Source organism: Scyliorhinus canicula, chromosome 12, assembly GCF_902713615.1.
Source record: "Scyliorhinus canicula chromosome 12, sScyCan1.1, whole genome shotgun sequence".
NCBI lineage: Eukaryota > Metazoa > Chordata > Chondrichthyes > Carcharhiniformes > Scyliorhinidae > Scyliorhinus > Scyliorhinus canicula.
In genome coordinates this window covers 114,666,334-114,693,180 of record NC_052157.1, presented here as the reverse complement: position 1 = coordinate 114,693,180, position 26,847 = coordinate 114,666,334, and the positions used below count along the sequence as shown (strand labels likewise).

Genomic DNA, 26,847 nt, shown 5'->3' with positions numbered 1-26,847 from the left:
CCGCCCTTGCCAGCCGCCAAATTCTCCGGCACCGGAGATTCGGCGGGGGCGGGAATCGCGCAGCGGCCCCCCCGGCAATTCTCCGGCCCGCGATGGGCCGAAGTCCTGCTGGTTGTTTGCCAGTCCCGCCGGCATAAATTAGACTAGGTCCCTTACCGGCGGGACTTGGTGGCGCGGGCGCGCTCCGGGATCCTGGGTGGGCGCGGGACGTTCTGGCCCCGGGGGGTGCCCCCACAGTGGCCTGGCCAGCGATCGGGGCCCACCAATCCGCGGACAGGCCTGTGCCATGGGGGCACTCTTTCCCTACGTGTCGGTCGTGTCAGCTTCCGCGATGGCCGACGCGTAGGTGAACCCCCCCTGCGCATGTGCGAGGATGACACCAGCAGCCGCTGACGCTCCCGCGCATGCGCGGACCCGCGCCGGCTGGCGGAGTCCCTTCGGCCCCAGCTGGCGTGGCGCCAAACGTGTTCCACGCCGGCCGGCAGGGCGCAAACCACTGCTGCGCCGGCCTAGTCCCTGAAGGTGCGGAGGATTCCGCACCTTTGGGGCGGACCGACGCAGGAGCGGTTCACGCCACTCCATCCCGCCGGGACCCCCCACCCCGCCGGGTACGGGAGAATCCCGCCCCTTATTGTTATTAGATATATTGAGGCTACCCTTTTCCACCAATTTTCCATTCTCCCCTTCTTAATGAAAAGGTCCACGAGAGCCAGTTGACTTTTGTTACATTTAATTAGAATCCCTATGTTTACAACAGTTTAAAGATCCTGTGAAATAAGTTTTACCTTTGTGAGCATGGAGGTTTTTACCATGGAGCTCAAAGACCAGTAGGGAGTTTGGGCTGTACGTATCAGGACTGATGTATATTAGCGTGTTGACTCCACCTGATGGGAAATGTCCTGCAGCACTATGGAGGGAGCCTCAATATAATCACCAATGCCTCCATACCCTTTGCCCCATATTCCCATTCCCCTTGGAAATGTAAACAATTGAGTCTTTCAAAGTGATATAACAGATGGTAATTTTTAAGCTGCAAATGGTGTATTATTCCATTTCAAAAATTAGATTTCCTGCCAATCAATAGTTTGGAGCAGGTGTTTTTATTTAACTTTCAACAGCAGGGCAATCTATTTCAAAGCTAAAGATCTCCAGACAACAATCCAAAACATAACTGCAGATTTTCCCAGCACTATTGTCTACAAATGCATTATAACTATTTCAATGGGAAGAATATTTTAGTGTATCTCAACACTTAATGCTGCTCAATGTAATGATCAACTTACCCTTTAAGGACAGAGCCTTGTGGTGAACTATTGCAGTTAAAACAAACCTACATTACAATACAGTATCTACCAGTAACATTTGAAATTGTCAAAACATTTAACATTTAGCTGTCAGAAAAGCTGTGAGAAAGTTTCCAACTTCCCCAAGTGATCAGGAGCTCTCTGATGAGGCACGTATTTTTAGGGCTTATAAACCTTCTCAAGAACAGATTGGGGGTGGGGAGTGCCCGAATGCAAGTTTAAATTTGCTAGAAGGCTAAGCATAACAACACCAATCTCAGCAGTGGTGCATGGAGGCTCCGGCGCAGCCTTCTAGATGAACAAAATGGCCATACAAAAATAGCATGGAGTTGGAAAAGCTTTGCAAATAAAAAAATTCTGCCAAAAATTCTAAGATTACGTCCTTCCTGACCCCACTCTCAGCTCCATCACTAGACAAAAAATACAGCCCTTTGTACTTTAGATGCATAGCATATTAAGTTCCACAGCTTTTTGGCCCAGTGGAAATTGAAGCTTCCTTCATCACTGACCATTATGACCATTATGTTTATCCATCAAGTTTGCCAAGAACTACCCATATGGTCTAGAACCTGCGTGTGCTGGCATCATCCCAGCGCATGCACATCTCTGTGTCGGCCATCGCGGACTGTTACAGCAGCCGACGCAGGGGAATAGAGTGCCCTCACATAAGAACATAAGAACTAGGAGCAGGAGTAGGCCATCTGGCCCCTCGAGCCTGCTCCGCCATTCAATGAGATCATGGCTGTTCTTTTGTGGACTCAGCTTCAGTTTCCGACCCAAACACCATAACCCTTAATCCCTTCATTCTTCAAAAAACTATCTATCTCTATCTTAAAAACATTTAATGAAGGAGCCTCAACTGCTTCACTGGGCAACAAATTGCATAGATTCACAACCCTTTGGGTGAAGAAGTTCCTCCTAAACTCAGTCCTAAATCTACTTCCCTTATTTTGAGGCTATGCCCCCGAGTTCTGTTTTCACCCGCCAGTGGAAACAACCTGCCCGCATCTATCCTACCTATTCCCTTCATAATTTTATATGTTTCTATAAGATCCCCCCTCATCCTTCTAAATTCCAACGAGTACAGTTCCAGTCTACTCAACCTCTCCTCGTAATCCAATCCCTTCAACTCTGGGATTAACCTAGTGAATCTCCTCTGCACACCCTCCAGCGCCAGTACGTTCTTTCTCAAGTAAGGAGACCAAAACTGAACACAATACGCCAGGTGTGGCCTCACTAACACCTTATACAATTGCAGCATAACCTCCCTAGTCTTAAACTCCATCCCTCCAGCAATGAAGGACAAAATTCCATTTGTCTTCTTAATCTCCTGTTGCACGGCACAGGCCCGCCCGCAGATCAGTGGGCCCGATCGCGGGTCAGGCCACCGTGGGGGCACCTCCCGGGGCCAGATCCCCACTGGGGGTCGGAGAATCCCGCCCAGGATGTTATCACTGAACCAGCGTGATTTTACAAGTACAATCTCATGTGACTATTCCAATGAATGCTGTACTCCCCAGTGGAAGGGACCAGACCAACTCTGAGGATCTCCATTAACAAAACAATTTGATCTGCAAGTGGGAAGTCTAGTTGAAGTGGGTAAATTTGATGGGATTTCTTATGGGGGTATTAATGTCTTGGGTCGCAATACTTCTCCAACACACTGGGGTATAGCTCCGGGAAAAATGATTTGGAATGTCTTCAGTAATTATTTTAACAGCGTCATTTTTAAAGCAGAAGTTGCATGTGGAGTCCTACAGTCAAGTTGCTTAGAAATTAATGGAGTTGCATTGAAAGTTATGAGTCCTTAACAGTGTGTGAGACCAGTATATCTACCGCAGTCACTGCCCTTGTTGTGCTCAGTTAACTCAGGACAGATCAGGGACGGGATTCTCCGCCGGCGGGATGCTCCATTTTGCCGGCAGCTGGCGTGGAGCTGCCCCACAATGGGAAACCCCATTAACCAGATGACGTAACGGAGAATCCCACCAGCGGGTTGAGGCAGAAATGTGGCGGGGCGGAGCATCCCGTCGCAGGAGTCAAACCAAGGGGTTTTCTGACCTTTATGATTTAATACTACAATATTCCTCAGGTTAACAGGGAAACTTTCAACATGGTTTCACAGAACAATCTTTCTTATTCTACCACATCTCTCTGTTTATTGAACTGCTACAGGAGTATTTCAGAGTCCTACCACAAGACTGATGTAGTCACAGTGCTTAAAAATAACAAGTTAGATAGAGTTTATCTTTTTCAAAACTAACCAGTGAGCTGAATTCTATACAGAATACCAAATATTTAAATGACCAACATGAGGTAATTGACAAATCATAACATTTAACTGGTTTCAAATAAACAAGTTTGAATAGAGAAAAGAATGGAAAGCTTTGAACACATTGCACTGATTACAATATGAATCCATTCTTAAAAGCCATAAAATTAATTTGGCTTTGTATGGTGAATGTGTTTTGTGTGTTTATGACGTGGTGTATTTTTACTGAGCTACAAATTGTTGTGTTATGTACTATGGGATAACACAGGCTGCAACTCGATGCAGCTTTGACCAAAAGACATTCCAGACTTTGAAGCAAGTTCAACCATTGAACCATTAGCAGAGTTCTCTATGAGTTCGACTCTCCTGCTAATCTTGCTATTGTAACTCAGTAAAACTAACCAGTCTTCTCTAAGCCACGTGGTGGGTGTGATGCTTCTGATCTGCCCCTGTCCTACCCTCTAAGTGTCGCCTGTGGAAAGAGACAGAGCATGTGTGCCCTGTCCTTATATATGGGTTGTGTAATGCCCCCTTGTGGTAGTGTCACCTCTGGGTGTCTTGACTGCCCATTGGTCGTGTCCTATTCTATGTGTTCATTAGCTTTATGTGTGCATGTCATGACGTCTCTGGTGCTCCCTCCAATGTTTACTTAGCCGTAGTGTATTTACATTAATCCCTTGTGTATTTACAGTGATGCATATCACCAGACAATTATCAAAGTAACTAAAATTCAGGGTAACCTAACAGATCTCCTGTGGTATTTCCTGAAAATAAGTAGGATGATATGTTGTTCTGTAAGATGAAGAGCATTGCATCATGTACCTGCTCTCAACAAGAACATACGGGGCTGGATTCTCCGATTTTGAGGCTGTGTCCAGAAGAAGTGTCTGGTTTTACGATGAAAAGGTTGGTGCTGCCCCCATAGCGATGCTCCGACCCGTGAGGTGCTAGCAACCGCGCCACATAAAACGCATGGCCTTCCCGATATAAACGCCTGGAAAATTGCCAAGTTCGTGGCTGCACAGGCGCATGGCGATGACCTGCACCGCCATTCTGTACAACATGGCGCTGGCCATGCGCGGACCTGACCTACCAGATAATGCCCCCTGCACACCCCCAGGCCACCCCCCAACGGTCCCCCCAGCTCTCGCCAAAGCCCCCCTGGCCAGCAGCACAGCTCACCCCCGAACTGTGGCGGCGCTGGATACGCTGGGTTCCCGAAAACTGAGAGCACTCATCCCCCGTGCTGTCGGGAACTCGGCTCATCGAGGCAGAGCACCGGGGGAGGGCTTTCAGATAATGTCCTGAGACCATCCCAACGGCATGCGGCATACTCCTTGATGACGCCGTTTTGGAAGGGGCAGGGCATCCGAAAATAGCTGCTGCCCCTGATTAGGTTTGTAAACAGGGATTCTCCGTCCTATCGCCGATTGGATTGGATTTGTTTATTGTCGCATGTACCGAGGTACAGTGAAAAGTATTTTTCTGCGAGCAGCTCAACAGATCATTAAGTACATGGGAAGAAAAGGGAATAAAAGAAAATACATAATAGGGCAACACAATGTATACAATGTAACTACATAAGCACCGGCATCGGATGAAGCATACAGGGGTGTAGTGTTAATGAGGTCAGTCCATAAGAGGTCATTTAGGAGTCTGGTAACAGCAGGGAAGAAGCTGTTTTTGAGTTTGTTTGTGCGTGTTCTCAGACTTCTCTATCTCCTGCCCAATGGAAGAAGTTGGAAGAGTTAGTAAGCCGGGTGGGAGGGGTCTTTGATTATGCAGCCGTTTTCCCCAGGCAGCGGGAGGTGTAAATGGAGTCAATGGTTGGGAGGCAGGTTTGTGTGATGGACTGGGCAGTGTTCACGACTCTCTGAAGTTTCTTGCGGTCCTGGGCCGAGCAGTTGCCATATCAGGCTGTGATGCAGCCAGATAGGATGCTTTCTATGGTGCATCTGTAAAAGTTGGTAAGGGTTAATGTGGACATGCCGAATTTCCTTAGTTTCCTGAGGAAGTATAGGTGCTGTTGTGCTTTCTTGGTGGTAGCGTCGACGTGGTGGACCAGGACAGATTTTCGGAGATGTGCACCCCTAGGAATTTGAAATTGCTAATCATCTCCACCTTGATGCTGACAGGGGTGTGTACAGTAGGGACAGGTTAAAGATGTCCGCGAATACCTCTGCCAGCTGGTCCGTGCAAGCTCTGAGTGCACGACCAGAGATCCCATCCGGGCCCGTCACCTTCCGGGGGTTCACTTTCAGGAAGGCCGATCTGACTTTGGAAGCTGTGATGGTGGGTATGGGTGAGTTATGGGCTACTGGGGCACTCGACAGCGGATTGTTAGTTATCTGCTCGAACCGAGCATAGAATGCATTGAGTTCATCAGGGAGGGGTGCACTGCTGCCGGTGATACTGCTCGGCTTTGCTTTGGAGCCTGTTATGTTATTTAGTCCTAGCCACAACCGCCGAGAGTCTTTCTGTGACCCGAGCTTGGTTTGATATTCTCTCTTGGCATCTCGGATGGCTTTGTGGAGGTCGTAACTGGATTTCTTGTATAGGTCAGGGTCGTCTGACTTGAACGCATCATATCTGTCCTTCAATAGGGAGTCAATCTCAAAGAAAGTACGTACTGCTTTCTTTGGCACGCAGTCGTCCACATATTTGCTGATGAAGTCTGTGACGGTGGTGGCATACTCATTTAAGTTGGTCGCTGAGTTCTTAAATATGGACCAGTCCACTGTCTCTAAGCAGTCACGTAGGAGCTCTTCCATTTCTTTGGACCAGCACTGCACAACCTTCTTAGCTGGATTCTCCCGCTTGAGTTTCTGCTTGTATGCCGGGAGAAGGAGCACCGCCTTATGGTCTGATTTCTAAAAAGTGCAGTCAGGGATGGAACGGTAGGCGCCCTTGTTTTTTGATTAGCAGTGGTCAAGAGTGCTGTCGTCCCTGGTGGGTCAGGAGATGTGCTGGTAGAATTTTGGCAGTACACTTTTGAGGTTGGCCTTGTTCAAGTCTCCGCCACGATGAACAAGGCCTCCGGATGTTCTGTTTCGTAGTTGTTTATAACTGTGTACAGGTCGTCCAGGCCCTTCCTCGCTTCTGCCTGGGGTGGGATGTGGACTGCTGTGATAATGGCTGAAGTGAACTCAAGTGGAAGATAGTATGGGCGGCACTTCACGATCAGGTATTCCAAGCCCGGGGAGCAGTAGGTCCCCAGGGTCGCCACATCCAAGCACCAGGAGGAGTTGATGAGGACCCCTCCACCCTTCGCTTTGCCTGATGATGAGGTGCGGTCCGCCCGGTGAATTGAGAAACCTTCAGGTTATATGGTACAGTCCGGTGAGGCAGGGGTGAGCGATGTGTCTGTGACACAGAGCACACAGCAGTCTCTTACTTCTCTCTGAGAGGTAAGTCTGGCGTTAAGTTCATCCAGCTTGTTTACAATTGCTTGGACGTTTGCAAGGAGTATGCTGGGAAGAGGGGTCTTGAAACCACGTTGCTTCAGTCTAACCTGCAGACCGCCACATTTCCCTCACTTCCTCGGTCGGCGGCTGCGGCTGGTGATCCTGTGATCCGATGGGAGAAGTCTGACCTTGTGGAAGGTAGGTGGTTGCATCTGGCGGGGACTAGGGCGCTGGTTATGTTTCCGGGTGATGTACCGTCAATTACCACGAGACAAGAATGGTTAAACAATCGAGCCTTTATTGCACAAGATGTTGTGCCTCCTGCAGCTGGAACCAGAATGGGAGCAGCGCAGGAGAGCATACACTTTTATACGCCGCCTGCTGGGAGGATCCAGCAGAATGGGATTTACTGTGGTACCTGTAATACAGTGGCAATACTGTAATACATACAATGTGTTACCAGTGGTGTTTACCATACCGGGGTCGCGTCTGGCAGGATCCCGGGCGCTGGTTGAGGTAGAGGGGTTGCTAGGGGGGTATGTTTGAGATCCGGATGGGTCCCGGCATTCTGCGGGCACGGGAATACCTTGTGGCGCGTTTGGGTCCTCGTGCAGGGTCTTCGCCATTTTGGGTGTCCTGGTCGTTGGCAGGGGCTTCCTGAAGCAGGTTGGACTGAGTCCCGTGGTCTGTTCCCTCCCTGGGCACTCCTGGGGTTGGGTCTTGAAGTAGGCCCGGTCGGGCCTCCACGTGGGTTTTTCTTTCTTCCATCTCCAGGTAGGTCAGGTTGCTGGGGGGGGCCTCTCGGGGTCTGGTTGGGCTGGGTCTCGGAGTCGGGTCGGGAGCTCCGGGGACTGGGCCGGGCGATCCGGGGCTGGCGTCGGTTGTTAGGCCGGGTTGGGAGCTCTGAGGTCCGAGTCAGCTCCAAATCGAGGTCAGGGCTTCATTTTCGGTTTGGGCTCGATCCACTTTCAGATCGTGGAGGTCATGTCTGGTCGGGTCAAAATGTCTCCACGGGCCTCGGAGGATGTTTAAGCCTGCAAGAAAAGATAAAAGAGAGAGGTTAGTAATAATTCTAGTCTTAGAATTAAATTTTTAAAGATTAGAACGAGTATAGGTTAAGTAAAAAGTGGATCAGGCAACAGAGAATCCCGCCCAGGATGTCAGCCGTTCATTGGACTCACACTTATTATGGGCTTTGTGAGATTTTTTCACAGAAACTTGCTGTTAAAAAAAAGTAATTTTAGCACAGCACTCTCTACAGGGGACATGGCGGGCGGAATTCTCCGTTCCTGAGGCTAAGTGTCGGCGCCAATGGAGGATCCATGGGTATGTCATGACGGGAAAAGTGCGCAAACCCCTCACCGATTCCGATACCAGTGAGGGGATAGCACTGGCACTGTGGGAAACACTCGCGGATCGCGCAGCCGGAGAATTGGCGGTCCCGGACCGTGCATGCGCAGGGCTGACAAGCTGCACCGGTCGTGACTGAAAAGATGGCGCCGGCCATGCTGGACCACGTACCCGGCCACCCCTACCCCATAGTCCACTTCCCACCCTTGTCCCCAGCACTAGCAGAAGGCCCCGGCCAGCGGCACCAATCCCGGACGAGTGTGGCAGCGCTGGACACAGTCCGCAGCCAGCACACCAGATTCCCGACCGCTGGGACCACATGTGATCCACGCCATCGGGAACTCAGCCCATTGGGGGCAGAGCATCATGCGTGGTCCAGCTGATGACGCAGCAATAGCGTTGCGACTGTGTGCTGTGCGCGTCCCTATGACGCTGATTTGGAGGGGGTGGAGCATCGTGAACCGGCATCAAACCGGTGCCTGCCCCGATTCCGGCGTCGGAAGCCATTCTCCACCAGATCGCCTATCCCGCTTTCAGGCTATAGAGAATTCCATCCCGCATCTTTGTAAGCAAGGAAAACAATTGTGTATCTCAGTTTGAGTTTGTGCCTCGCGTCCCACAGTGACATTGCAACTCAGTGGGGGCTTACCTGGTTCCCCAATGCCGATCTCTGCCTCACGACAGCCCTCTCTCCGGGCCCAGCAAGCTGGTCTCGTGTCCGCCACCCGTGACAGTGAGGGGTCGCAGATCTGCTGGGCCCCCCCCAGTCTTCTCTCTCTCCCTCCGGTTATAATTTTTATTATTGTCACGAGTAGGCTTACATTAACACTGCAATGAAGTTACTGGGAACGGGGTCACTGTCCGTCTGCAGCTTGCACATTCTCCCCGTGTTTGCATGGGTACTTGGCCATGGCGGGCAGTATGAGCACTGGCATTTGGTGCAGGGTGAGGAGAGCAAGCTGTCGGCGTGTGGGATTCGGTTTCCCTCTGGTTTGGGGGGGCATTTGGTTACGGGCATGTGGGAAGGGGGTTGGTGCCAGGGGCACACTGCTACCTAATCACCTTGGCAGCTCTGAGGAGGTTGTGCAACTTTTTCCAGGACTGCTGTCTGGTCCTGGCGGTGAGGCCCACGGCACTCATGGCCTCTGGCACCTGTGCCCAGGCCCGGTATACGACGGGAGGTGGCAGCTTCCTTTCCACCCCGGGAACATGGGTGCTCCAGGGTGTCCAGTGGGGTCTTGAGCTCCGCAGCTGCAAAACTACACGCTGCTCTTCGCGTTACCATCATGTGTGTGTAGGGAGTGGAGTGCAGATATGAGGCTGCAGTTTATCAACCTCTCGAGTGCCAATTCTGACCCCGGTGAATCGGATACTGTTTTTCATTGGAATTGCACTAGTTCCACGTGGCATGCTACTAGCCCATTAACAGATAGTGAATTGCTCCGGGACCAGTGCCGTTTCCGTGGGCGTAGAACACCAAATCAGTCCGTGCATCAGTAGTTAGTCTCTCAAACATAAAATCCAGCCCATTGTATGTCCTTTCTTACTCCCAGCAGGAAATCTTGAAAATGGCGGAAATAAATTGAAATTGGAGGACGTGTTCCTTAAGAGGTTTCAGTTAAACTGCTTCATGCAGCGTTTCCACCTGTTTCAAACTGCAGCGCATCAGATGGAAAAGAGTAAATCTGGGAGAAAAAGAGCAGCTTTAGTTCAGGTTAAATTTAAAAGCTATTTGCAGTTCACATATTTTAGAATGCTCAGTTGATGTTGAATTATTTAGTCCATACAAATGTGAATCATTTTTAGGCTTTTATATCTCTGCAGTTTATAACTGATAAAAAATCTCATGGCTCACTTTTTATCCAAATATGGTAGTGTTCTATTGCTTGTTTTATAGCTATGATTGTAAATACATTTTGGGCGCGATTTAATTAAATGGGAACAAATTCCCATCATGAGTATGTTTAGCTGCATGCTTCTCAGTTCCGAGAAATACAAGGTTATAAATACGACTCACGGTTTGACAAGAGGCCTCAATGGGGAACGTGTGGCTGAGGCCACACATAGTCCAGTTTCGTACATTGAGGAGCTGCGCTCGCCAGTACTCCTCAGTGCAGTCAGATCGTAACACCATTTATAAATGGCGTCCCGATCTCTGAGCCCCCTGAAGCGACCCCTGACCCCGCTCCCCGCCAATGCGCTATGGGAGGGTCCCGCCAAACCCCCCTCCCCCGCAAGGGGGCAAAGCACCCCTGAACCGATCGCATCTGCACATAAAATGGCAACTTGGCACCTTGGCAATGCCAATCTTGCACCCTGGCAGTGCCAAGTTGGCACCCAGGTGGCACTGCTGGGATGCCACCCTGTCCAAAGCGCATGCACCTGGGGGTCTCCAATCCTCCAGGGATCCCCATGAATGCCGTTCTCTCTGGTCTGTGTTTCTGGTGACTGGAACTGAACGGCGGTCGCCCGAGGTCACCGAGGTGAGGGAGATTGATCTCGCTTTAATGCAGATTTGCAAAAAGTGATCCTGCTCACAATGGGTGGGAATCACATTGCAACGTGATCTCGTGAGGCATTGCGAGCCGGGTAGATTCCGGGATCGGGGTCTCCTGGCTTTTATTGGCCATGCTGCACATTGGCGAGACCCCCCCCCTCACATCCACTGCCAGCATTGAACCTCCTAACCAACACCGCAATAGCATAGCCAACACTTCCCCCGCGCCATAGTTCAATGCAATCCTCCACATGAGGCTTCCACAAATATCTGTCCTGGCACTGCCCCATGGCACAGGTTGACAATGGCAGGCTGTCACTGTGTCAATCTGGCAGTGCCAACCTGTGCCATGGGGCAGTATCATGGCACTGCCCAAGCAATTACACTCGATGGGCCGAATTGCCTCCTTCTGCACTGTAAATTCTATGAAATCTATGAATCCCCCCAACCCCCTGGGGGTTATGCTTACCTCTGCACTCCATAGGGTTCCCCTCGAGTGCCCAATCTCTGACCAAACCTATTGTAAATCTCGCTGATGTGACGCCAAGTTGTTGAGGTATGAATATTTATTGAGGGGGGAATCATGTGGCAGGGGGTTGCTAACAATATTTAATCGATGCAAATGCATCAAAATTAGATTCACGCCTGTGTGGGCGTGAATTCTATGACCTTGCTAGCAAGGGGCGGGAAAAATCGGGAAACGGGATCTCTCCAGAATCATATTTCCCAATTTTCACGGGATTTTCAATCTGCGCCACCAACCACACGACAGCTAGCACGTGCAGATAATTGCACCATTAGGTCCAAAATTTCTCTTTATGCAGATTTCTATTGATTCAAACTTTTCTGTATTCACACAGGTCTCCAAAGGCTGTGATTATGTGTTTGTGAGTGGCAAGGAATCTCAAGGCTCAATGAATGCCCGGATTATTTTTAACTATGAACACTTGAGTGCCCCACTGGAGCTGACAGTTTGGGTACCAAAACTTCCTCTGCAGATTGAATTGTCAGATGAAAAACTGAGTCAAGTTAAAGGTTGGAGAGTGCCAATCCTCCCTGACAGAAGGTGAGTAGCCCGAATAAATCTTCATTCTATGATAAATATTCACAGAAGTATCTCTATATGACTTGTTTTCCTATTGGACAGAAGAAAATAAAGAAATTTCTCCTTACCGCATAACCTCAACATTCCTTCGACAGAAATATGTCCCAGATTTATTGTCCAGAGCATTGTAATTGCACTATTCTAGCATTACTGGAGCACCATTGATGTTCAAATTAGAAGACAAAGCCACCAGATAAAAATTGCAGGGTTGAATGGCCTGCTTTTGTATTGCAACATTCTATGATTCCATATGACAGTCCATTGTATTGTGACAGAGGCTGTAAAATAAGTGAGCTAATACCCTTGGTTAAAACAATCGGCAAAGGAATTGCATACAAAGTGTTGAACATCCATTTTCTAATATTCACGCAGCTTAATTAGAGACGGCAAATCTTTCAAATTGACTTTCAGTTCATCTGGCAATCTTTAAAGAATAAATACAATCAGCGTGGTAATTCATTTAAAAAATGAAAGTTATGAATAATTAGCTTAATGTTAACTGAAAGACATAGGTCTGATTCTGCAGTTGGACAGGAGCAGTGAGAATGCCTCAGGTCTGTTTCTCACTCGAAGCACACAATTCTGTGGCTAGGTAATGACTTAAGAGCAGAGGGCAATTGCACTTTTCTTGCAATTTCCTCACTCTGGGCAGCACCGTAGCACAAGTGGATAGCACTGTGGCTTCACAGCGCCAGGGTCCCAGGTTCGATTCCCCGCTGGGCACTGTCTGTGCGGAGTCTGCACGTTGTCCCCGTGTTTGCGTGGGTTTCCTCCGGGTGCTCCGGTTTCCTCCCATAGTCCAAAGACATGCAGGTTAGGTGGATTGGCCATGATAAATTGCCCTTAGTGTCCAAAAAGGGTTAGATGGGGTTATTGGATTACAGGGATAGGGTGGAAGTGAGGGCTTAAGTGGGTCGGTGCAGACTCGATGGGCCAAATGGCCTCCTTCTGCACTGTATGTTCTATGTTCAGAAGATTAAAAATTATGCAAATAAATTTAAAGTGTTGCATTAATTTTGCATGCTCAGTGCCAGCAGTGCCTGCAGTCACTCATCATCCATTTTCAACAAACCCTGCTTCGAAAACCCTGGAGGCATATTGAAGATAGTATTCTCAAATGGGAATGCCATTTTTACCTCTCTGACTTTATTTTGCTGTACTGTTTACTGTTCGGTCATTGTTGTTATTTTGTTTTGTCAGCTTCATGTTCTCCAAGGATTTCCTGTTGGAAACATTCCTCTAATTGCATGTTTTGGAGCAGGTTCTGAGTGGATTTGAGAGGGATGCACATTACGGTCAGAATCTTACCAGAATTCGGCAAAGTGTCAGGCTCATGCAGAAAACTGGCGTGAAACTCTCCAGTTCCACAGCTCAGCAGCTTCCTCCGGGAAATCTGAGCCTCTGTGCCAAAGAAACTGAGTGGGTGTGGTTTATGCTGTCACTGGGGCAGGGCAGTATCTTTAAAGATGGCGCTCCCGACCAGTGGTGCAGCCGAACGGCCCCCAACACACATCACAAAGGTCACATGGACTCTCCCACATCCCAGCATTCACTGATCGTATAACCCCCCCCCCCCTCCACCCCCTCCAAATCTCTGCTCTCTCCCCCTCCGGCCACTGAACATCAAAGCACTCGCCCAATCGGTCCACGACTAGCACTGGCTCCTGGCACGGCATCTCTCTCTACCACCATCCCCTCCACCCGCTTACCCGGGGGCTATACCTAAACCCTTGCTCACCCAGACGGATTTCCTCAACTGTTTCAAGTCTGGCCAAATCTCTTGTAAACCTAAACGATGTCATGTCGGCGAGAGATGAATATTTCGTGAGGGGGATCATTTGGCGGGGGATGGGGTGGGGGCCACTTATAATATTTAAAATTTATTAAAATGAGCTTCATGCCCTTTGTGACCTGAATCGCGGGACGTCGCCAATGAGGGGAAATCAAGAAATGAATCCGGTGAGAATCGCGTTTAGCTATTCTTGCGATATTTTCCGTTCTTGCCACCGATCTCACAGGCAGCGTGTGTGGGTCACAATTCTTCCCAACATCTCATTTCATAGAATCATAGAATCCTTACAGTGCAGAAGAATGCCATTCTGCACTGACCCTTCGAAAGACTACCCTAGTTCAGCCCGATCCCTTGTCCCATTCCTGCAATCCCACACTAAGGGATAATTTAGCATGGCCAATCCACCTGTTTAGGGGCTGTTTAGCTCACAGGGCTAATTGCTGGCTTTGAAAGCAGACCAAAGCAAGCCAGCTGCACGGTTCGATTCCCGTAACAGCCTCCCCGAACAGGCGCCGGAATGTGGCGACTAGGGGCTTTTCACAGTAACTTCATTTGAAGCCTACTCGTGACAATAAGCGATTTTCATTTCATTTTTTCACCTAACCCGCACATCTTTGGACTGTGGGAGAAAACTGTAGCAGCCGGAAGAAATTTACGCAGACACAGGGAGAATGTGCAAACTCCGCACAGTCATCCAAGGCTGGAATTGAACCCAGGGCCCTGATGCTGTGAGGTAGCAGTGCTAATCACTGTGCCACCCATTTACAGCTGTAAGCCATTAAATCTGTCTCCACCAAATCAATGCCTTCCAGGTCCTAATTGTTCCCTGCATAAATAAGTTTTCCTCATGTTGCCCCTGATTTGTTTGGCAATCACTTTAAATTTATTCTTTTGTTCTTGACCCTGTTGCCAATATGGACAGTTTCTCTCTATCTACTCTGACCCTTCATGAACATCTCTATCAAATCTCCTCAACCTTTTTCTAACGAGAACAATTCCAGATTCTCCAATCCATCCACATAACTGAAGTCCTGAAACACTATCGTAAACCTTTACTGCACCCACAGTAAAGCCTTCACAGTGGGAGGAATTTTCCAATTTTCTTTCAAAGCACTGTCTCCGGCAGGAAAAGCAGAGGGCGGCATGCCAGGTGCCTTACCGGGTTTTCCTGCTGTATTTTTGAACACTTTGGGGGAAAAAAGTGGAGGAAATATTTCATTTTTAGGTTGTACCCTGTACACTCAAGTCTCGGTCATTGAGGAATAACAAGAAAAAGCAGTCATTCTAGTACAGACACCTAGAGAACACCTCTATATTATCTTTCTCCAGTCCAAAAAGCAACTGTTCACCATTACTCTCCATTTACAGTCACTCAGTCAACTTCATATCCATGTTGTCACTGTTTGTTTCATCCCATGGACACCAACCTTGCTTTTTCTTACGTGTCACTATCAAATGCCATTTGGAAGTACATACAGACCACATCAAATGCATTATCACAATACATCAAATGCATTGTTACCTTTTTGTTAGCTCATCAACAAATCGACCAGTTAAACATGGGGTGCGATTTAACGGAAACATTTCTAAATGTCATTTTGGGCGTGCTTGGGATGTTTCACGACGACCGTGTTGGCGAGATCGCAACTCAAACTTAATGACACTTAATGCTGGGAATGACGCCCCACGAGCGTTGCGCCATGACTGGCTGTCTCGCCGTCTGATTCACCAGACTCATGCCTCAGTGTCTCACCGCTATCAAGGAGGAGCTGATTTTAAATGCTCACTCACCACCCACTCTTAGTCAACACACAAGCATGGTAGCGCAAAGAACTGCTCTTTGCTTTGGGGCTGCAGACCTGGCCAGGCTTCACGATGCTGTGGATGTGAGATGGGACATCCTGTTCCCAAGAGGAGATTGGAGGACCAGCAGCAAGGTTGTCAGTACCACTTGGGAGGCAGTGGCAGCAGCTGTCAGTGTGGGCAGCGTGACCAGCAGGATCAGCATCCAATTTCAGAAGAAGACTATCGACCTTTACCAAGCTACAATGACGTCAGTTCCGCCTGCCAATCCTCAAATTACCAAACCTCCACCCCACCACGCCCACAAATCTCTGGCTGCCACCCCACACCCTCCCCAGATCCAACCTTCGTACTTATTCCTCAGCACCCCCTGGCACCCACCAGCACAACCACTTCATGTCCAGGTGCAGTGCTCACACATGCCACTTGCTATAGACACCCTGATACATCAAGCATGCAATTCATAAAGCCCTCTCTTTGTCCCCGCAGGAGAAAATGGCCCATTATAAGCGGGAAAAGGCCAAGACATGGGGAATAATACCAGAGATCTGAGTCCTCACCCGCTATGAGGAATGGGCCCTGGAAATCATAGGGTTGCCCAAAGAGAGAGCAGTCGCCGACAGCGAAGTTAGCCTGTGCCGCAGAGGTGAGGATCCACTGCCCATTGACCAAGATAACCTGTCTCAAGTGAGTTGTTCATATCAGACAAAATGATCCTTTCCTCTCATTGACCACACATCCATTAATTCACAGGGTCGCCATATGATGGGGCCGTGTCATCCAGAGTTGGCCCCACCGCCACCCAAGAGACCACCTTGAAAGAGAACAAGGAGTTCACCACCGCGACATCACAGCTCTCACTCCCACCTTCCACGAGCGCAGAGACACACTCCCCAGTGGATGACATGAGTGGACAGGCTTCTGGGGCACCACACAGTCGGTGAGCACCACAGTCGCTGATGCCACATTAAGGAAATCCGCAATCAGAGGTCTGCTGGTTCCAAGGGCTCTTCAGGGTCCTAGTCGGATGCCTAACCTCTGGACAAAGTTATCCTAGAACTGATGCAGATGCTAGGACATGCACGTGAGATTCAGGAGGGGATGTCTGAAACATTCCAGCGAGTGCATAACCGATTGGAGAGGTCGCAAACACTATGGGCGCAGGAAATGATGCTCACAATGTGTGGCACCGAGGACAACACTGCAAGTGTGGCGACCACAGTAGAAACTCGCAGCACAAAGTCAGCATCTTGAGTGGTGTTGTCCAAGGCATGGATCAGTCTGTGATGACCATGGCTGAGGCCTCAACATCATGCCCCAGTCGCTGAGGGACATGTCCCAGATGCAGGTGGACATTGCCAAAACACTGTGGAGCATGTCCCAATCATTGAGGGATGTGTCCCAGATGCTGGTGGACATTGCTGGAGCACTGCAGAGCATGGCCCTGCGAAGAACATCGCTGAGGGAGTAAACACCATGGAGCAGACAACTGGAAGTGCTCGGACTGGCAGAGCCAGATGATGCAGAGGCCTCTGGAGCTCACTCCAGTTGCCCCTCTGTCCCATGGAGCCCGTGAGGGCCCTACGGGAACCGTCAGGAAGGAGGAGGTGCTGGAGGCAAATCCGGGGCCTGCTACCAAGGTGATGACGCTGGTCTCCACTTCTTCCGAATCCCATTTTCTCCTGACACCGGCATATTACAAAGGCAGCCGGCAGAACAGGGTGACAGGGCAATGCTGGGACGTAGCATTAGATTAACTGCTGGTCCTTACAAATGTGGCCCTGACACGGTGGACCTGACAATGGGCCAAGGGGTAACTCTTTAAGCCCCCAAAGTCCATCCGAGGACCACCCCCCTACCCACAATGCAAGATCTACCCACCCACTAGAACTCCCCCCCACCAAAGAGCCCCTCAATAAAGAGACTCCCTAAATAAGACCACTCCCAGACACCCCTGAAATAAAGAGCTACCCCGTAATAAAGAGAGAGAGAAATACAGCACAGAACAGGCCCTTCGGCCCACGATGTTGTGCTGAACTTTTATCCTAGGTTAATCATAGAATTTTGGACACTAAGGGCAATTTATCATGGCCAATCCACCCAACCTGCACATCTTTGGACTGTGGGAGGAAACCAGAGCACCTGGAGGAAACCCACGCACACACGGGGAGGATGTGCAGACTCCACACAGACAGTGACCCAAGTCGAAATCGAACTTGGGACCCTGGAGCTGTGAAGCAATTGTGCTATCCACAATGCTACTGTGCTGCCCTTAAGAAGAAATTTATCTACACTCCATTATTCTACCCTAATCCATGTACCTATCCAATAGCCGCTTGAAGGTCCCTAACGTTTCCGACTCAACTACTTCCACAGGCAGTGCATTCCATGCCCCCACTACTCTCTGGGTAAAGAACCTACCTCTGACATCCCCCCTATATCTTCCACCATTTATCTTAAATTTATGTCTCCTTGTTATGGTGTGTTCCACCCGGGGAAAAAGTCTCTGACTGTCTACTCTATCTATTCGCCTGATCATCTTATAAACCTCTATCAAGTCGCCCCTCATCCTTCTCCGTTCTAATGAGAAAAGGCCTAGCACCCTCAACCTTTCCTCGTAAGACCTACTCTCCATTCCAGGCAACATCCTGGTAAATCTCCTTTGCACCTTTTCCAAAGCTTCCACATCCTTCCTAAAATAAGGTGACCAGAACTGCACACAGTACTCCAAATATGGCCTGACCAAGGTTTTGTACAGCTACATCATCACCTCACGACTCTTAAATTCAATCCCTCTGCTAATGAACGCTAGCACACCATAGGCCTTCTTCACAACTCTATCCACTTGAGTGGCAACTTTCAAAGACCTATGATGGATGGACTTTGGGGGTTAAAGAGATCACCTTCCAGATACTTCCTAAATAAGAGACCCCCCCCCCCCCAGAGCCCAGAGACCCCCCGCCCACCCCCCAGGAGAGCAACCCCTATCAGGAAGACCCCCCCATCCCTATCCAAGAAGAGAGACCCCTGTCAGCAAGCTCTCCCCCAGCAGAGAAATCCCTGTCTGGAATCTAAAGAACAGTCAAAACAGAGGCAGTACTTTAACACTCACCTGGGCAATCCACCTCTTGGCTCAGACACAGGAAGCAGAACCTGTCAATTTCAGGAAAGAGAAAACCAGTCAGCTGGGTTTAATCCCCCCCCCCACCCCTCCCACCCTGCCGCCGGATTTTTGACCTGCAAGCCATTCATTCATTTCTTCTTGATATTGATTTTACTCGGCTGTTATTGCCAGCTTTCACACCATGTCAGCATTGTTCCATTCACGAGTAACTCTGAAGTGCTCCAATGTAATGTTTATAAACATCAGGCTTTGATTGACAGCTCCTGGACGACTTCAAACAGAATTAAGTGCTGTCAATTTCGACCTGACCACTTCAAAATCACTCAAGGGAGGTGATTGGAAAGCACTTAATTATGTATCCTTATTTTGGGGGTCTCTGGGGGATCTCTTTATTTAGGCGGTCCCTTTATTTTGGGGGTCTTTGGGTGGTGGTTTCTTATTTAGAGGCTTTCTGTGGGGGTGACGAGTCGGGTCACCTGCTTATTTGAGGGGGAACGGGAGGACACAGTATATCCGGTAGTGGGGACTGAATTGAGCAGCGGAGGGGCAGGGGGTGGCTCACCACGGGACCTTGCCGTTGTCTGCCCGCACAGAATGGTGGCCCGATAGCTGGATTCCCTTGGGAATCCATAGCAATCCACACCATAAATATATTTTCATGGCTAAGGATTGGGAATCGCTTCCTGATTTGCACTCCCAACAAGAGCGCAAATCAGGTGCAATTTTACTCATCGGGATTTTATTGTATAAATCAGTTTGGTTCAGTTTGTAGCACTGCTTCTTCTGAGTTAAAACATTGCGGGTTCTAAATCCGACAATGATCCTAAACTCATAACCTAAATTTGTCGCATTTTTAGAAGTATTGTTTTCTCAATGGTTGTCCAAGTTCTCCTGCCATTATTTGAAAAAGAGCAGAGAGTTATCTCAATGTCCTGGCTAGTATTTCTCACTTAATTATTATTGTTAAAAACAGTTTATCTGCTGATTTTCTATTTGTGGAACCTTGCGTGAAAATCGGCAGCTGTGCTTGTCTACACTGGAAGTGACTGCACTTTAGAGTAATCCATTAATTGTAAAGCATTGAGGATGTAACGAGGTGCTTATAAAATACAGGGGCGGGATTCTCCGCAACCGGGCTACGCCGCCCCGATACCGGCAAGCAATTCTCCGCAGAGCGGAGAATCGGCGCCACTGGCGCCGGTGCGTTTGGCACGGCGTCGGTCGCAGGCCACTGTACGTGGCCGGTCCACCGATTCTCCGGCCCTAATGGGCCGAGCGGCCATTCTAAAAAGGCAGTGTCCCGCTGACACCATCCACACCTGGTCGCAGCCGGCGGGAACTCTGCGCGCAGGGTCGGAGGGAGGCGATCGAGGCCCACCGATCGGCAGGCCGGCCTCGCTCCCCAGACCTATTTTCTTCCGCGCCAGCCCCTGAACTCCTGTGCCATGTTGCGTCAGAGCCGGCACGTTGAGGGAGGCCACCGCGCATGTGCGGGTTGACGCCAGCGCCACTGCGCATGCGTGGATCCCGCAGCACACAGTTCACGCCAGGATGGGAAGCTGGAGCGGCGCGAACCACTTCAGCCCCCTGTGGGGGCCACAATCGGTACTCCCAGCGGCCTGTTCATACCGTCATGAAACGCATCAGCGTTTCCAACGGCATGGACACTCTGCCGCCGAATTGGAAAATCCCACCCCAGGTTTTTCTTTCTCTAAAAAAACTAGACAAAAATATATAGGAAGTGACATTTACAATTCACAGATTGGTAAAGACGTTGGAATATTCTGAGGATTTATTGTATTATCGGTGCTACTGTCAGATATTGCCATCTCAGAGATTCAGGGCACAAGAAACTTGACTTCTACTCCATTCATTTACAGATTGTTAATTTTCAAACTGCAGCAATCATTACTGTTGTAAATTCTCTGCAGACAAAAAGACCCTCCTCAAAAACAAGAATATGGATCATAGTGCATGGTTAACCTTTTCCTGTTCATTCCTTTGGAGCCAACAGGTCACATTTGTGCTTTTGGCTCATTAGAATGATTTCTGTAAAAGACCTGTGCTAACTGCCCCATTGATTACAGTAAGAAGTCTTACACCAGGTTAAAGTCCAACATGTTTGTTTCAAACACTAGCTTTCGGAGCAGTGCTCCTTCCTCAGGTGAATTTCCTTAGGTGCCCCATTGATTGGCTGGGCTCATCAGGGGTAACAAAATTGACACTTGTAGGCACTACTAAAAGCTAGCCTGCACTGTTTAAAATGAACCCCTCTTAATGAGAAGATACAGGTGCTGTCAATCACACAGCAAGTGGTTCTGTCATGAGAAATAGTGAGAATTACCACAAAGTGCAAGAGAGTGAGCGCCAAGGTTTTCTGAGGATGCACTGAAGGGTTAATGGAAGAGGTTGCAATAAGGAGAGATTTTCTGTATATGTAGGGGGCGGGGATGCAGATACAAGGCCCTCCAGGCACACAATCAAACAGTCGCAGGAATATATGGCCACGGAGGCCAAGTGCAGAAAGCAAGCCCCAGAAACCGAGATGCAGTACACAAGAAGTTCAATTTTCTCACACAAGATTAAGGTCAGAGAACTCGAGCGGTATACTCCCCTACCCGGTGGGGCGGGGGGTCCCGGTATACCTGAGTGGCGCCAACCACTCCGGCGTCGGGCCTCCCCAACATTCTCCGCACCTTTAGGGGCTAGGCCCGCGCCGGAGGTGTTGGCGCCCCGCCGACCAGCGTGAGCGGCCTTTGGCTCCCCACCGGCCACCGCGAACGGCCTTTCCGCCCCGCCAGCCGGCGCGAACGGCTGGTCGAAAGGCCTTCGCCGGCCGGCGTGAGGCTGCGCATGCGCCGGAGCGTTAGCGGCCGCTGAAGTCATCCTGGCGCATGCGCAGTAGGGAGGGTCTCTTCCGCCTCTGCCATGGTGGCGGCGGAAGAAAAAGAGTGCCCCCATGGCACTGGCCCGCCTGTCGATCAGTGGGACCTGATCGCGGGCCAGGCCACTGTGGGGGCACCCCCCGGGGTCTGCGCCCACCCCCCCAGGGCCCCGGGGCCCCTTGCGCCGCCTGCTCCCGCCGGCACCAGAGGTGCTCCAATTTCTGCCGGCGGGAGAGGCCTGTCAGCAGCGGGACTTCGGCCCATCGCAGGCCGGAGAATCGCCGCAGGCGTCCCGCCGACCGGCGCGGCGTAATTCCCGCCCCCGCCAATTCCCGGGTGGCGGAAAATTCTGGCCACGGTGGAGGCGGGGGCAGGATTTACGAAGGCCCCGGGCAATTCCCCGACCCTGCGGGGGGTCAGAGAATTCCGCCCCTTATCTTAAAATGCTGCCATCTACACCACGAGCCTCAGACATTACTCAATCCACCACTGCCCCATTACTCATCTACCAACAATCTCTATCAATCAACAATCATACCTAATATTCATGGGTGGGATTCTCAGGTCTCCGACGGTGAAATTGCGTTCGGTGATCGGCCGAAGAATCCACGTTGATGCCAAAATCGGAGGCGGCACCGCTTTTGCGATGCTCCATCCCCTCCAAAACGGCGTACTCTAGGAAAACGCCATATGGACAGCCTCAGGACGTTACCCAAGGCCCTCTCCTCAATGCTCCGCCCCGAACGGGCCAAGATCCTGACGGCGTGAGTCTCTCATGCTATTTTCTGTCGGTAACTCGGCGTGATGGCTGTGGACTGAGTCCAGCGCCGCCACAGTCGGGGGAGAGCCGAACCGCGGGCAGGGGGGCTTTCGCACGGGCTGAGAGCACTGGTGGGAGGTGGTCCAGGGGTGGCGAGCCTGGCCAAAGGGGGCACTATTTGGCAGGCCGGGTCCACACACGGCCAAAGCTTCCTTTTTATTCAAGTGGGGGGAGCACAAAGGCAAGTGATAATTGTGGGGGATTTTAAAATTAGGGGGACAGAAAGTATCCTTTGTAAGCAGGACAAAGAGTCCCGTATGGTATGTTGCCTGCCCGGAGGTCAGGTTGAGGGACATCCATAACTGGCTTGAAAGGATATTGGAGTTGGAGGGGGAGGATCCAGTTGTTGTGGTCCACATTGGGATGAACAACATAGGCAAGATGAGGAAAGGGGACCTGTTTGGGAATTATCAGGAACTAGGAACAAAATTAAAGAACAGGTCCTCAAGGGTTATAATCTCTGGATTACTACCCGAGCAATGTGAAAACTGGCATAGGAATGAGAAAATTAGGGAAGTAAACACATGTCTGAAGGAGTGGTGCGGGAAAGAGGAGTTCCATTTCATGGGGCACTGGCACAGTTTTGGGACAGTAGGGATCTATCTGTTGGAACGGTTTCCACCTGCACCGATCTGGGACCAGTTCTAGCAGAAAGAATAAATAGGTTGGTAACAAGGACTTTAAACTAGCAAATGGGATGGAAGGGAAGGATAAAACTACAAAAAATATAATTGTTAATGAGAACCAGAGCAGCAGGTCAGCATGTGAGGAGAAGTTAGAGGTTGATAGAATTAGCAGGCAGGGTCAGCCTAATGACGACGGAGGGGTAAGAAAACATAAAAAATTAAAATGTGAGGTGACTGGGGGAGTGAAAGTTGGGGGTGACCGCTGAGTGTTATCAGAGATTAATGAAGGAGGTCAGAATGTGTGAAAAGTATAGTGCACAAGAAAATCCTGCAAGGGATTGTCTGCAGAGAATTTACTACAGTAATAATTGCTGCAGTTTGAAATTTAACAATCTGTAAATGAATGGCGTACGCCCTATTTTGAAACCTTGTACCTAAATGCGCGCGGTATTTGGAATAAGGTTTATGAGCTGACGGCACAAATAGAGATATGGAAACAAAACGCCTTGGTAGAAATAATGTGCAGGCCCCAAGCAATACCTCCAAAGTGGGGCACAGCATAAACCACAAAATAATGAGGGCCTGTGAGAAGGGCGCAACAGTAATCAACAGGGTGATTTTAACATGCATATTGACTGGATTAATCAAATGGCAAGTTTATCCACGAGGGAGATTTCATAGAGTCCACGAGGGATTGTTACTTAGAACAATAGGTTATGGAGCCAACAAGGGAGCAGGCTATTTTAGATTTAGTATTATGTAATGAAAAAGGGTTGATAAATAGTCTTGTCTTTAAGGATCCTCTCGGAAGGAGTGATCACAGCATGCTGGAATTTCAAATTCAGATTGAGCGCGAGATGACAAAGTGCCAGACTAGAGTTTTAGCGTTGGGCAGAGGTAATTATACAGGCCTGAGGAAAGAGTTGGCCTAGATAGACTGAGCACAAATAATTGAGGATAGGACAGTTAAGGAACAATGGCAGATGTTCAGGGAGATATTAAACACCTCTCAATTATTCCTGAGAGGAAGAGGAATTGTAAAATGGAGAAAAACATTCCATGGTTAAACAAGAAAGCCAAGGAGGACATAACGGCAAAAACTAGGGCATACCACACTGCAAAAGCTAGTGGTAAACTGGATGATTAGGGGTCAGCAAAAAGCTACTAAAAATAGAATTGCTACGAAATGAAACTAGCAGAAAACATAAATACTGATACCAAGAGCTTCTATAAGTATGTAACGAGGAAGAGAATAGCTAAAGTAAATATTGGCCCTTCAGATAAGGATACTGGTGAGGTATAATGGGGAACACAGCGATAACGGAGGAACTGAACCAGTATTTTGCCTCTGTCTTAACAGTAGAGGATAATAAAAACATTTCCAAGAACTGCAGTTAATGCAGAGGAACTTCGTGCAATAACCACTACTAGGGAGAAGGTATTGAATAAACTAATGGGGCTAAAGGCAGATAAATATCCGGGATATGATAGCCTGCACCCTAGAATATTAAAGAAGGTGACAGTAGAGATCATGGATGCATTGGTTATGATATTTAAAAATTCCCTAGATTCTGGAAAAGTCCGATGGATTGGAAACACGCTAATGTAACTCCCCTATTCAAAAGAGAGAGTCAAAGCGTCGGAAACTATAGACCGGTTAGCTTGACCTCTGTGGTGGGGAATTTGCTGCAATCAATCATTAAGGAGGACATGACTGAATATGTAGGAAGACAAAGCTCAATCCACCATTGTCAACATGGTTTTATGAAGGGTAAGTCATGCTGACAAACTTTGTTGAGTTCTTTCTTGTAACCAGCAAGGTGGATGATACCTGTGGTATATTTAGACTTCCAGAAGGCATTTGACAAGGTGCCGTATAAAAGATTGATCCAGAAGGTGAGATCGCAGAGGGTTAGGGGTTGAATACAAGATTGGATTGAGGATTGGCTGACTGACAGAAAGCAGAGTGTCAGGTTAAATGGGTCCTTCTTTGGCTGGCAAACTGTAACTAGTGGGGTGCCGCAGGGTACAGTCCGCGGACCTCAACTGTTTACAATCTATATAAATGATCTGCAAGCAGGGTCAGTGTAACATAGCAAAATTTGCGGGTGATACTAAAATAGGTGGGAAAGCAGGCAGTAAAGAGGAGATACAGATTTTACAGGCGGCTATAGATAGGCAAGGTGATTGGGCCAAAATTTGGCAGGTGGAGTTTAATGTGGCTACGTGTGAGATTATCCATTTTGGCCGAAAATGTACTCAGGCAAATTATTATCTAAATGGAAAACAGATTCAAAAGGCATCTGGGCAGAAGGATCTGGGTGTCTTTGTTCACGAATCACAGAAAATCTGTATGCAAGTACAAAATGTAATAAAAAAGATAAATTGTACATTTGCGTTTATTTCAAAAGGACTGGAGTATAAAAGTAGAGAATTATCGTTGCAATTGTATAGGTGTTGGTGAGACCCCATCTGGAGTATTGTGTCCAGCTTTGATCTCCTTATTTGAGAAAGGATGTGGGGCGGGATTCTCCCAGCCCTGGGCTGGGTCGGAGAATCCACGCGACTGGGCCACGCCGCCCCGACGCTGGCATGCAGCGGAGAATCGGCGCCATTGGTGTCGGCGCTGGTCGCGGGGGGATTCTCCGGCCCTGCTCTGAGCCAGCGGGACCTCAGCGTTAAAGGGTCAGTGGCGGCCTGTGGAGGGGAGAGGGGGTCCAACCCCGGGGGGGGCTCCGATGTGGCCTGGCCCACAATCGGGGCCCACCGATCGGCGGGCTGGCCTCTCTGGCTGGGGGCCTCCTTTCCTACGCGATGGCCCCTGTAGCCCTGCGCCATGTCAGGGCCAGCGCATTGAAGGAGGCCACGGCGCATGCGTGCATTGCCGCCGGCGCCACCATGCATGCGCAGAGTTTGCGCCAGGATCGGCAGCTGGAGAGGCGCAAATGCTCCAGCACCATTCTGGCCCCCTGTAGATAATCCCACCCGTGGTGTCATTGGAAGAAATTCAGAGGAGGTTCACCAGATTGATTCCGGGGATGAAGGGGTTGGCGTAATGAGGAGTGATTGAACAGTTTGGGCGTTTACTCACTGGAGTTTAGAAGGATGAGAGGGGATCTGATCAAGGTATATAAAATACTAAAAGGGATTCATAAAGTAAATGTAAGCCAAATGTTCCTTCTTGTGGGGCAATCTATAACAAGAGGTCACAGGTATAGGTTGAGAGGCAGTCAATTTAAAACTGAGATGAGGAGGACCTACTTCTCGTAGAGAGTGGTGAATTTGTGTAGGTCGCTGTCCTATTGTGCGGTGGAGTCTGAGTCATTAAATGGTTTCAGGAGAGAGATAGATATACTTCTGATAATCACGGGTTGACGGATACGTGGAACAGGTAGGGAGGTGGCTTTGAGACGAGGAAGAGATCAGCCATGATCTGATTGAATGACGGAGCAAGCTTGAAGGGCTGAATTGCCTTCTTCTTCTCCTAGTTCCTATCTTTGTATGTATTCTTCCTGCCAAAATGGACCATTTCACATTTCCTACATTTTATTCCATTTGCCTGATCTTTGCCCATTTACTTAACCGATCTATGTGGGCATTTATCTTGGGCAGCACGGTAGCATGGTGGTTCGCATAAATGCTTCACAGCTCCAGGGTCCCAGGTTCGGTTCCCGGCTGGGTCACTGTCTGTGCGGAATCTGCACGTCCTCCCCGTGTGTGCATGGGTTTCCTCCGGGCGCTCCGGTTTCCTCCCACAGTCCAAAGATGTGCGGGTTAGGTGGATTGGCCATGCTAAATTGCCCTTAGTGTCCTTAAAAGTAAGGTTGGGGGGGGGGTTGTTGGGTTACAGGTATAGGGTGGATAC

The 26,847-nt window shown here is 49.3% G+C and overlaps 1 protein-coding gene across 2 annotated transcripts in view; it reads left to right on the top strand.

The window, feature by feature from the left end:
• The window catches only part of tmem132e (transmembrane protein 132E), a 780,602-nt gene that overhangs the window by 615,741 nt on the left and 138,014 nt on the right, over positions 1 to 26,847 (top strand). For both annotated transcript variants that reach the window (XM_038813827.1, XM_038813828.1), the window contains exon 6: positions 11,688 to 11,893. In XM_038813827.1, the coding sequence (XP_038669755.1) occupies positions 11,688 to 11,893 (206 nt within the window). The remainder of the gene's footprint in view (positions 1 to 11,687; positions 11,894 to 26,847) is intronic.